The sequence below is a fragment of the Grammomys surdaster genome, unplaced genomic scaffold (genome assembly GCF_004785775.1).
Source record: "Grammomys surdaster isolate TR1022 unplaced genomic scaffold, NIH_TR_1.0 126035, whole genome shotgun sequence".
NCBI classification, from domain to species: Eukaryota; Metazoa; Chordata; class Mammalia; order Rodentia; family Muridae; genus Grammomys; species Grammomys surdaster.
This window is the reverse complement of record NW_021620848.1, coordinates 4,901,008-4,914,597: the sequence shown is the minus strand read 5'-3', so window position 1 is coordinate 4,914,597 and position 13,590 is coordinate 4,901,008. Positions and strand designations below refer to the sequence as shown.

General features: G+C 38.1%; 1 protein-coding gene across 1 annotated transcript; it reads left to right on the top strand.

The window, feature by feature from the left end:
• The first annotated feature begins 10,438 nt into the window (after nt 1-10,438).
• On the top strand, nt 10,439-11,425 carry LOC114610254 (olfactory receptor 1J2-like). The gene has a single exon (XM_028754756.1). The coding sequence runs from the start codon at nt 10,439-10,441 to the stop codon at nt 11,423-11,425; it is 987 nt and encodes a 328-aa protein (XP_028610589.1).
• The last annotated feature ends 2,165 nt before the right edge of the window (nt 11,426-13,590 follow it).

Sequence of the window (13,590 nt, the reverse complement as noted above, 5' to 3'; positions counted from 1 at the left end):
AATTTCATACAGTGCACTTTGAATATTTCTCTCTTCTGACTCCTCTGCTTACAAATTTTCCCACCTTCCCACCATCCCTACCCAACTTTGATGTTATTTCTTTTTTTCCTGTTAAACCCAGTTTGTGTTGCTAGCTAGTCTTGGGACTAGAGCTTGCCCTGGTGTGTAGTCAGCCTTCCATGGGTCACATCATTTGAAAAGATGAGTCTGCCTATGCCGGAAGCTGCCACATGCTAATAGATTACATGTTCATTTATACTTTCCCTTCACTAGGGTAGGATTTTCTCTGGCTGGAGCTTATGCATATCATGTGAACACTACCACATCTCAATCTCTATAATTTCAAATGGGCAAATGCCCTGTTGCATCTAGAAAATGCTTTCCTTAAGGTTATGTACTACTTCTGACTGTTACAGTCTTTCTACCCTCTGTAAAGACACTTCACTCTCAGTCTTGTGTGGAGGGGTGCAACGTGAATGTCCAACTTACAGCCGAGCACTATAGTCTTTGGCTCTCTGCATGTTGATGAGTTACAGGTCTCTGTGTTAATTGCTCTCTATTACAAGAAGAAGTTTTTCTGATGAGGGTTGAGATGTGTTCTGATCTCACAGAGATTGTTTACAGCTCCATACATTTACTTGAAGTTTTCATAATTTTATTTTTCTGAACTTCTGAATAGTATTCCATTCTATAAATGTACAGTATTTTTGTTATCAGCTCATCAATTTGTAGACCTGTTTACTATTCTACCAATAAACTGTTCTATTACTATTAACTGGCTATTGTGAATAAAGAAGTATTGAATATGGGTGCTCAGGTTTCTAGGAGCAGTATATAACATCCTTAAGTTATTTAACCAAGAGTACTTTATCTAGATCATGTGGTAGATATGTTTTCAGTACTTTAAGAAACTTCCATGATAACTTCCATATTACCAAATGCCAGGTCAGTTATTAAATGTCCAATTTTCTCATAAATACAATGAAAAATGTGCTTAAACATCAGAGTTCTTCAACAAACCTGAACTCATTGGTGATCACTGAGACTGAACCAACAATCAGGGAGCCTGCATGGGTCTAACCTAGGCCTTCTGTATGTTATAATTGCTTGGCTTAGTGTTTTTGTGGGACTTCTAACTGAGGGAACAGAAGCTGTTTTCAACAACTCTGTCTGCCTTTGGGACCCTTTCCTCATACTAGGGTGCCTCATCGAGCCTTTTTTTAAATTTATTTTATTGGATGTTTTATTTACATTTCATATGTTGTCCCCTTACCTCATCCCCCACCCACCCAGGAACCCCCAATACCCTCACCCCTCCTCCTTCTTCTCTGTGGATGTAACCTCTATCTACCCCCCCACTCTCACCTCCCCACCTTCAAAATTCCCACCCCCTGGGGCGTCCAGCCTTCATGAGGTCAAGGTTCTCTTCTTCCACCTATGCCCAGCAGGGCCCTCCACTCTTACATATTCAGCTAAAGCCCTGGATCCCTCCCTAAGTGCTCCCAGTCTGGTGGTTTAGACCCTGGGAGCTGTGGTTGGTTGGTATTGTTGCTCTCCTCATGGTGCCGCAAATACTTTCAGTTCCTTCAGTCTTCACTCTATCTCCTCCATTGAGAACCCCATGATCAGTTCAATGGCTAGTTGTGAGCATCTGCCTCTGAATATATCAGACTCTTGAAGGCCTCTGAGGAGACATCCATATCAGGCTCTTATCAGCATGCACTTCCTGACTTCCACATCAGCATCTACCTTTGGTGACTGCACATGGGATAGATACTCAGGTGGAGTGGTCTTCAGATGGCCCCTCCTTCAGTTTCTGTCCCTCACTTTGTCTCCATATTTGCTCCCTTGAGTATTTTGTTGCTCCTTCTAAGGAGGACTGAATCACCCCCACTTGGTCTTCCTACTTTATGAGCTTCATGTGGCCTGTGAGTTGCATCTTGGGCATTTCAAGGTTCTGGGCTAATATCCAATAATCAGTGAGTGAATACCATGTGTGTTCTTTTGTGACTGGCTTACCTCACTCAGTATGATAATTTCTAGTTCCATCCATTTACCTAGGAACCTCTCGAATTCATTGTTTTTAATAGCTGAGTAATACTCCATTGTGTAAATATACCACATTTTTTGAATCCATTCCTCAGTTGAAGAACATCTGGGTTCTTTCCAGCTCCTGGCTATTATAAATAAGGCTGCTATGAACATAGTTGAGCATATGTCCTTGTTATATGTTCGAGCATCTTCTGGGTATATGCCTAGGAGTGGTATAGCTAGATCCTCAGGTAATGCTATGTCCAATTTTCTGAGGAACCGCCACACTGATTCCAGAGTGTTGCACCATCTTGCAATTCCACCAACAATGGAGGAGTGTTCCTCTTTCTTCACACCCTCGCCAGCATCTACTATCACCTGAGTTTTTAATCTTAGCCATTCTGACTGGTGTGAGATGGAATCTCAGGGTTGTTTTGATTTGCATTTCCCTGACGACTAAGGATGCTGAACATTTCTTCAGGTGCTTCTCAGCCATTCGAGTTTCTTCCATTGAAAATTCTTTGTTAAGCTCTATACCCCATTTTTTAATAGGGTAATTTGGTTGTCTGGAGTCTAATTTCTTGAGTTCTTTATATATATTGGATATTAGCCCTCTATCAGATGAAGGATTGGTAAAGATCTTTTCTAAATTTGTTGGTTGTCGTTTTGTCCTATTGACAGTGTCCTTTGCCGTACAGAAACTTTGCAATTTTAAGAAGCCCCATTTGTCAATTCTTGATCTTAGAGCATATGCCATTGGAGTTCTGTTCAGGAACTTTTCCCCTGTGCCCAAGTATTCGAGGCTTTTCCCCACCTTCTCTTCTATTAGTTTCAGTGTATCTGGTTTTATGTGGAGGTCCTTTATCCACTTAGACTTGATCTTTGACAAAGGAGCTAAAACTGTCCAGTGGAAAAAGGACAGCATTTTTAACAAATGGTGCTGGTTCAACTGGACAGTTTTAGCTCCTTTGTCAAAGATCAAGTGACCATAGGAGTGTGGGTTCATTTCTGGGTCTTCAATTCTATTCCATTGATCTTCCTGCCTGTCTCTGTACCAATACCAGGTAGTTTTTATCACTATTGCTCTGTAGTACACCTTGAGGTCAGGGATGGTGATTCCTCCAGAAGTTCTTTTATTGTTGAGAATAGTTTTCGCTATCCTGGGTTTTTTGTTATTCCATATGAATTTGAGAATTTCCTTTTCTAACTCTGTGAATAATTGAGTTGGGATTTTAATGGGGATTGCATTGAATCTGTAGATTGCTTTTGGCAAGATGGCCATTTTTATTATATTAATCCTGCCAATCCATGAGCATGGGAGATCTTTCCATCTTCTGAGATCTTCTTCGATTTCTTTCTTCAGAGACTTGAAGTTCTTGTCATACAGGTATTTCACTTGCTTGGTTAGATTCACACCAAGGTATTTTATATTATTTGCAACTATTGTGAAGGGTGTCATTTCCCTAATTTCCATCAATGTAATCCACTATATAAACAAACTTAAAGAAAAGAACCACATGATCATCTCACTAGGTGCTGAGAAAGCATTTGACAAAATTCAACATCCCTTCATGATAAAAGTCTTGGAAAGATCAGGAATTCAAGGCCCCTACCTAAACATAGTAAAAGCAATTTACAGCAAACCAGTAGCCAACATCAAGCTAAATGGAGAGAAACTTGAAGCAATCCCACTAAGATCAGGGACTAGACAAGGCTGCCCACTCTCCCCCTACCTATTCAATATAGTACTGGAAGTCCTAGCCAGAGCAATTAGACAACAAAAAGAAGTCAAAGGGATACAAATAGGAAAGGAAGAACTCAAAATATCGCTATTTGCAGATGATATGTTAGTATACTTAAGTGACCCCCAAACTTCCACCAGAGAACTCCTAAACCTGATAAACAACTTCAGCAAAGTGGCTGGTTATAAAATCAACTCAAACAAATCAGTAGCCTTCCTCTACATGAAAGATAAACAGACTCATCGAGCCTTAATACAATGGGACAGAACTAATCTTAGTGCAAGTTGATATGCTAAGTCTGGTTGCTATTTCTGAGAGGCCTGCTCTTTTCTGAAGGGAAATAGCAATAGATGGGAAGGGAGGAGATGGGAGGGGTGAAAATGGAGAAGGTGGGAATGGAAAAGTGGAGGGAAAACTGTGGTCAGGATGTAATATGTTTTACATCCTAAGAATAAATTAATTTTAAAAAGATGATAAACAAAAATGCTGTGAAAAAAATCACCAACAATATCTTGAGGAAGAAGACATTTTTTGTCTTTTTGAGGACAATTTGAGGAAGAATTTTTTTCTGTAAAACATCCTACTTTGGACTTATCTAACTTTAGCACTAAATTTCAGTATATGTTCATTTGTACTTTATGCATTTTAAAAATTATTTTTATAATCTATATTTCCTTGATTATAAATTATATTTTTATATATTCTGTGATAAGTTCATACAAGATTCCAGTGTGTCCTATCATAGTCACACCCCTTATGCTTCTCCAGCACCTCTCTCTCTCTCTCTCTCTCTCTCATGCTTTTTTCTTGTTCTTTTAATATAGCCCATTGAACGTGGCTATCAGAACTTCCTGTGAGGTGGACGTTTGGTTAAGTGGACATTTAATTTTTAGAAAAAGATGAGTTACAGTGACTTCTATTGAGTTAGTAAGAGACATGATGTCTGATTACATCACTTTTCTGGTGAAGTTAGAGCTGTTTGTATGTGTACAGGTGGGTTTATTAGAGGAGAAATCAAAAGCCATTCACAGGTGAGGGCATGGTGTGGCAGGATGGAGAAAGAGCCTGTCTTTAGGGCTTCCCAGTTACAGCAACCCTGGTGAAGTGAATCACTTTCATATTTCACCTGACCATAATTGGGGCCTCTTGGGGTTAATAGAGTCCCACAGTGAGTATGTGCCACATAAGCCTGCTTCCTTGCAATGAGTTGCCTGTAGAAAGGTTTTTATGGAAAGTATTTTTTTAAAGAGAGTATTTAATGACCTAAAGGAAATACAGTGTTGTCTAGACTTCTAACTCAGTATGTGATGTTAGGCATAGTGAAAAATAAATTTAACAGTACACCTTTTGTAAAGTAAATACAGAGAAGACAGGAAATAATACATTGTATTCATTTTATAGAAAAATAACATCCATACCAAGAAGACAAAATAGAATAAAGCAAAAAAAACTAGAATTAAGAGAAGATATGTGAATTAGAAAAAATATAGCATTTGAGTGAAAATGAATGTTGATCTTCAGTACATGCTGATCTGCAGTAAATGTTGATCTTCAGTATTCAGTCATGGAATAAATAAGGGTGAAGGAGGATGCATTGACACATTCCATGGCTCTTCAATCCCAGGATTTGAGAAACTAATTCATTTTCTGAGTATTTGGAAGGTCTATATTTTGGGACAGTGAAAGCAAAAGAATTTGGTTATGCATATCAGAATCAGCTTTTGTGATTCACTAACAAAAAAGGGTGAGTAGACTATAAATCAAATTCAGATCAATAAAAACCCAAGAGATCCTTATTTATATACTAGCAATGCAGTACAGAGAAGCAGTATGCCCATTGGTCCTTTAGTCAGAGCAGAGAGAAGGATAAAAAAGTTAACACAAGACCATTTCCTCCTCCACAGCCCCAGTTACTTTCAAAGTATCAGCTAGGAACAAGAAACCAGATGCTATGTGTCTGTTTTCAGAGACTGTTTTTCTCTTCTTCAAGATTGATATAATTCTTTGACCTAAAAGGCTCTAGAGCTCTTTATACATATTTCATTATATCTCTCCTCAGCATCCCTCTTTTCCTGTTTCTTCTATCCTCTCTCTTCCTCATCACCCACTTCAGCATCCTGGAATTGCATCCACAGAGCTCAGGATCTGAGAACAATGTTGAAACTGAAAAAGTAGCAACAGTACAGGATGAATCCTTGACATCAACCAAGAAAAGTACCACCACTGCATGTTACTACTACTGACTGTGAGTAGTAGACTGTCATTATGCTTTTAGGGTACAGTTTAGCTTGCTTGAAATTAATTGAACTTATTGTCACTATGTTCTTATTTTAATTAGTGTTAAATAGAGGCCTATTTTGTAAAATATCTTATAATAAGTAACCTAAGTCTTAAAGACCATGGCTATTCATCCTATCTTCACTAAGGAAGTTAGTTCATATTTCTCCTTTCTTACCCTCTCCTGTGTTCATTTCCACTTCCATGTTTATATCTTTACTCTTCTCCCTTTAAAAAGTAATAGTATCATGATACAACTATCTGAGACATATCCACTGAGATAGAAAGATACTGGGGTAAATGACAACAAAATAATTAACACTGGAAAACGTAAGGTTTAAAAAAATCTTTGTAGCTTCTTAGTTATAGATATGTACTGTTAACTAAAGATAGTCTAAAACAGTAGTTTTTTCCTGGGGGTCATGACCCCTTAGAGGAGATGTCAAATCACCCTTTTACAAGGATCTTTCAACCATTGGATAACCCAGATATTTACATTGCAATTCAGAACAGTAGCAAAATTACAGTTACAAAGTATCAACAAAAATAATTCTGTGGCTGAGGGCAGAGGTCAGCACAACATGAGCAATTGTATTAAAGGGTCAGAGTTTTAGAAGCAGTGGTCTGAAGTGTTTAACTGAGCTGACTGAGGAAAAACAAAAGTCCAGACAAATAAATGGAAGTGTGTGTCAGAGAATTTAACAGTTACTGAAGAAAACTGCAGCTCTGTGAAGTGACACTGCTATCTGAACATTTACAAGGCAACACATTTTTAATGCGTTGGGAGAAACACCCCTGAGTTATGAACTTAAAAGTCTTATTCTGTGTGTCACTAACTTTGAGGTCAGAGACAAAAATTTTAAAAAGTCAGAGCCATACCTGACTATGTCCCTGATGTATTGTACTTATCTTGTGCTTTAATTATTCTGCATCAAAGAGAGGGAAGTGTGTAAACAGTAAGTAGGAAAAAAAGGAAAATCACTAGTAAATATTCCATTTAAGTGGAATTTTAAGAGATGAAGAAAGTAGGAATGAGAGTCTCCTTCCCCCCCACTTAGAATACTGGAAAAGGGTTGCAGTGGAGGAGACTGCTTACCTGGCTGGAATCAACCCAACACCAGAGGTAGTCAGTCAATTACAAAGATGAAAGAAACAGAGAATAGGAAAGGGTGTAGAGCATTGTTGTGCTAGCCAAGGTGAAATTAGTCCTTCAGTGCAAATACACCAACCATTCCACATGCAGCCTTCATTTCATTCCACCTTAAAACTCCAACTATATCTTAGCATTCTATTCCAATTAAAAACTCTTCTCACAGTGAGAAAGAGCTTGGCTAAGTTATTCAATTGGGTCTCGAGCAAAGTTGACACTTTTACTTTGGGAAAGTAGGATACAAGGAAGCATTTCATATGATATGATAACAAGCATGTCTATTGCTAAAAGAGAGTAGTGTGAACTCATAAATGAAATGCATAGCATGAGAAATTGGGACTAGTGACCTTGAACCAGCAATATGAAGGTGCTAAAAATGACAAACCATAAACATCAAAGTCAAAAGATATATGCTTGCCTTTCTGGAATAAATCCTACTTTTACATTTTACTATCCAATCATCCACTGACAGACATCTGGGCCAGATCCATGTCCTTGATGCTGTGGATACTGCAGCAAAAATATTGATGTGTAGGTATCATTGTGGTGGGATATAGAGTACTTTAGGTGCATGCTCTGGAATTTCATAACTATTATGATAATGAAACCTAATGTTGTATTTTCTAATTAAAATCCCAAAATAAAAATTTAAATATCGATACTTTCAGGAGTGCACTCACACTAAACTAGCGTGAATAGTAAAGAAAGAAATGTGTATGAGATGATGAGATGACATATGATTTTTAAGAACAAAATAAATATCAACTGTGGATTTAAAGAATATAATCTAGGACACAGACATGAAAGACAATGAGGTAGCAAATTTGAGGAACAAAAATATTAGTTAAAGAGGGTTAAGAGCTTCCCTCTCCTCCCTTGGGACTCATGTGTCCCTTGCTCTCTTTCAAGTTTATGGCTTCTTTTACTTTATAAAGATTTATGTTATGAGTACATTGTAGCTGTCTTCAGGCACACAAGAAGGCGGATCCCATTACAGATGGTTATGAGTCATCATGTGGTTTCTGGGAATTGAACTCAGAACCTCTGGAAGAGCAGTCAGTGCTCTTAACTGCTGAGCCATCCCTTCAGCCCTCTTCTTTTCCTTTAAATATAAATAAATGTGTAATATAAATGTAAATATATATTCCTAAATACATAAATGCAACATGCTCAGTCAATATAATGTTACTTGTATGTATGTTTTCAGGGCTGACCATTTGGCATTGGAAAACCAGTTGGTGTGCTCTTTCCTGTGGAAGACTGTTTCTCTCGATTTCAGCATTCGTTAATTGTTTGTAGTTTAAAATTTTTACTTTAAAAGTGATATCAGATAAGAAATGATTTTAAAATGTGTTCTGTGAAGAATACCATAGAGATTTTTTATTTAGATTTCAGTGAATCTGTAAATTACTTCTGGCAAAATCATCAATTTAAGTGATTATTTTCACAATACTAACGCTGCCAATCCATGAATATGGGAGATCTCATCCTCTTGAGGGTTTTCCTCAATCTCTTTCTTCATGAACTTAAACTTTCATGGTAGACCTTGAGTATGTTTATTCCTAGATGTTTTCATTGAGGGTATTGTTAATAAGCAGTGTGTCCATGAACTCTTTCTCAGTGTGTTTGTTATTGGTGCATAGAATGGCTACTGACTTTTGTAATCTGACTTCGTATTTATTGCTGAAATGACTGGCAATTTCTAGAAGTTGTCTGGTGGAATATTTGAGATCTCTTATGTATAATACAATCTGCAAATAAGTATAACTTGACTTCTTTATTTCCTATTTATAATCATTTAGTTTTTTTCACTTGTCTTACTGATTTAGCTAATGCTTCAAGCAATATGTTGAAAAGGAGTGGAGATAGTGGAAATGCTGTTTTTTTCCCTGATTTTAAAGGGATTGCTTCAAGTGTTTTTATGATTTAGGATGATGATGGTTGTCATCTGTAACCTTTATTGTGGTTTTGAAACACATAGGCTTTATTATGGAGGGCTATGGTCTTTCCAGTCCTATTTTTCTCTAGGACTTTTCCCATGAAGGCATATTAGATTTTGACAAAGGCCTTTCACATATTTGAGATGATCACATAATTTTGTTTTTAAATCCAATTATAGGATTTATTACATTTATTGACTCATGTAAAACCATCCCTGAACCACTAGAATAAAGTCAACCTGATCACAGCAGATGAACCTTTGAAAGTAATTTTTTAATCATCAGATATGAATTTATATAAGATGAAAATGTTCCTGATATTCAAAATTCAAGAAAATTTGCTACCATTATTATACAACTGAAAATGTCAAGACTATAAATGGAAAAAAGTCGGTGAAAACAATGCCTCAAAGAACTAAAAAAAAGTGAAAGGAGTAATGTCTCAGCAGTTAGGAGCAGTGGATGCTCTTCCAGAGGACCTAGGTTCAATTCCTAGAACCCACATTGTAGATCACACCTATATGTAACTCCAGTTATAGGGGCTCTGGTAGTCTCATACAGACATATGTGTAGGCAAAACATCAATGCATGTGAACTAAAAATAATTTTTAAAAGAACTAAAATAATTATCAAAAGTTGAGAAAAGGAAAATAAGGAGATTCCAATAAAACTACTATTTAATCCCAAGGGGTTACTTATAGTAGTAAGCCAGAAGACATCTTTAATTAATAATTTATCATAAATGCATGTATAAACTCACAGCATATTGTACAAATGCATAGTAATGCAGATCTTTGAAAGGTTGAGATTAAACATGGAGGTAGGCAAGCTTTTGGTAAGAACCTTTTTAATTATATGTTCTTCCAGTTATATTAATTCTACCATTAATGTTTAGCCATATCAAGATATATTAGTTCAACAAAATGTCTTTATTTGTACAGAACTACAGAAAGTCATCATGCTAGTGTTTACTTATAGTTCTACTTATAGTGAAAACCTGACTTTTAAAAAGATGTGAGAACTCCATGCTCTGGAGATTATGCTTTCATAAAAATATAGCTATTAGTGAGGACAGAAATATTGCAGGTACTTCTAACTCTCAAACCTGGTTAGAATCTTGATGGAACACTATTACAAAAGAACAAAGTAAGTTCTTTAATGCTGAAGGTTGAGGACAGATCCCTGTTCCAATGACTGACTCACTTAAGGTGAAGGGTCTGAGATATTCTTGAGCCTTGGCATTGTTCTCTTTTCCAACTCTGATCTTTTCTCTCTTCAGGTGATGTAAACTATAACTTATGGTCACTAAAAACAAGACAGAAGTGACTGGATTTGTGTTGTTGGGATTGTCCAGTAGGCCAGAGATGCAGCCAGTTATTTTTGGGATTGTCCTTGTCATGTACCTAATGGCAGTTTTGGGAAATACCCTACTAGTAGTAGTTGCTTGCTCAGACCCCATGCTTCAGACACCCATGTACTTCCTTCTCAGCCAGCTTTCCTTGATTGACATATCTCTAACAACTATCACTGTTCCTCAGATGCTGGTGCACACACTCTCTGTGGATCGAAGCATTTCCTATAACTGTTGCATGACACAACTATTTTTCTTTATGGCAGTGGGCAGCATGGAAGTCTACTTGTTGGGTGCAATGGCATATGACCGCTATGTTGCCATCTGTGACCCTTTAAGATACTCTGCTATTGTCAACCATAGCCTCTGTCTGCGAATAACACTGACCTCATGGGTAGTAGTCAGCCTTAATAGTCTCCTGTACAGTGTGTTGGTCACTCGTTTAACCTTCTGTGGAAACCAGGTCACCCACTTCTTCTGTGACATCACTCCTTTGCTGAAGCTCTCCTGTACGCGACCAGTGGTCAATGAAATGTTAATCTTCACTGAGGGTGTAGCTGTGGTGGGCAGTCCCTTCTTCTTCATTTGGGGTTCTTATGTTCGAATAGGTATTGCCATAGCCCACATGCACTCTTTTGCTGCCCTGAGGAAAGCTCTGTCCACATGCAGCTCCCACATTCTGGTTGTGCTGCTCCTTTTTGGCTCTTTGGCTAGAATGTACCTTAAGCCATCATCCAGCTATGACTTAGACCAAGATCGCCAGGTTGCTATCTTCTACACTCTCATCTCCCCTATGTTAAATCCACTAATCTACAGCCTTAGGAACCAAGATGTTAAAGAAGCACTATGGCGGCTTTTTAGGAAACTCCGTACTTCAGACTGGCTCTCAGATAAACAAAGAATGATAAACAAATTCATGAGAACCAAGAGTTAATCTGAGACCACTTCAATGAGCTGTGGTGTACTCTTAATAAAGCATATGAATCATATCTCTGTAGAATAATCTTTGCTCCCAGCTTTCTCATGGTTGGATTAGGAACAAAATGACTTTATAAATAAATTATTCTGGGCCTTTTGTTCATTAGAATTGTCAAGATATTTTAAGATCACTAAACCTTAATGCCTTTTGTGTATAGCATATGTACCACGTAATAAGCAAATTATAACATGGCAGGTTGGATTACAGATATTTGATTATTTTAGAGATATTGGGTCATATACTGCCTGATAGACACAAGTCAATGTGACTTTCAAACTATTATTCATAATAATGTATTTTGAAGACATCACAAAATTAACCCCCTAAAACTTCTAGTATATTTATAATCTCCAATTTCAATAATCTCTCAACTCCTAAGAATAATTGCAATGCTTACTTTGCCTGTTGTTCCATTTTTATCTTTCTGTTGTACCATCCAGTGAGCCTCTAACAGAGATTGAATAATACTAATAATACTAATAGAAGTGGTCAGGTTTGGGTTTTATGTTCAGTAAAACTTGCCATAAGTAAAAAAAAAAAATATTAAAAGAAAAAAATTAATTGGTGCTGGTTGACAGTTCAGAGGTTGCATCTGTTAGTGTCATAGATGGAAGCATGGCAGCATGAAGGCAGACATGGTACTGAAGAGCTGGTTGAGAGTTTACATCTGGATCCATACGCAGCAGAAAATGACTGTAAAACATTGACCAGGCCTGAATTTCTGAGACCTCAACACTTTCCTCCTAGTGATACTTCCTCCAACAAAGGCACACCTACTCCAAGGCCATACCTCCTAATAGGGCCATTTCTTATCATCCTATGAGGGCTATTTTTGTTCAAACTATCACATTCCACTCCCTGGCCCCCGTAGGCTTGTAGCCATATCATAATGCAAAATGCATTTAGTCCAACTTCAACAGTCTTCATAGTCTAGAACAGTCTCAAACTTCTTTTAAAGTCCCAAGTTTAAAGTGTCTTCTAATATTCACCTATAGGGGTCTCTCTTAACTATAACCACCGTAAAATCAAAATGATAAACGCAGATCACATAATTCCAACATATAGTGACACAGGATAGACATTACCAATCCAAAAGGGGGGAAAGGAAACGTAATAAAGAAATACTAGACCAAAATAAGACCAAAATCCAGCAGGGCAAACTCAGACTCTCCAGCTCTATGTCTGATGTCAAAATGTCCTTCAGATCTTCAACTCCATTCATTTTTCTTTCCTTTTACTTTCCTTTCTATTAAATGTTTTATTTATTTACATCCCAAATGCTGCCCCTCAAGTCCATCCTCCCAGAGTTCTTCCACCTACCGCACCTCCCTTTTGTCTCTGAGAGAGTGTCCCACCCCTGGGTATCCCCCTACCCTGGGACATCAAGTCTCTACAGGATTAGGAACATCCTCTCCCACTGAGGCCATATATGACAGCCCTCTGTTACATATGTGCCAGGGGTCTTAGATCAATCTATGTATGCTCTTTGTTGGTGGTTCAGCCTCTGGGAACTCCCAGGGGTCCAAGTTAGCTGACATTGTTAGTCTTCCTATGTGGTTGCCATCCTCTTCAGTTCCTTCACATCCTTCCTATCCCCTAATTATTCCATAGGGGTCCCCAACCTCGTTCCAGGTTGTGAACATCTGCATCTGTCTCAATCAACTACTGGGTAGATCCTCTCAAAGGACAAGCATGCTAGGCGCCTGTCTACATTCAGCAAAAGTGTCAGAGATTGGTGCCTACCCATGGGATAGACACCAAGTTGTGCAGGTCAGCTATTCCTTCTGAATCTGCTCCATCTTTGTATCTGCATTTCATTTAGACAGGAACAATTTGGGGTCAGAAGTTTTGTAGGAGCATTGGTGTCCTCATCGCTCCACTGGGGGACCTGTATGACTACTGTAGGTGGTCTCTTCAGGTTTCATATCCCACTGTTGGGCATTTTGCCTAAAGTCATCCACATTGAGTCTTGGGACCCTCCCTCATTGCAAGTCTCTAGGATTTCCTAGAGGTTTTCCTCATACCCCAACTCTGGTAGCTACATGTTTCCATTCATTGTCTTGGCCCTCTGGGCCTCTCTCCTGTCTCTTCCCATATACAATCCTGCCTCCTATTGCCCT

What these genes read in the sequence shown, in the direction of transcription:
- LOC114610254 (XM_028754756.1), top strand. Translation starts at nt 10,439, where the DNA reads ATGGTCACTAAAAACAAGACAGAAGTGACTGGATTTGTGTTGTTGGGA.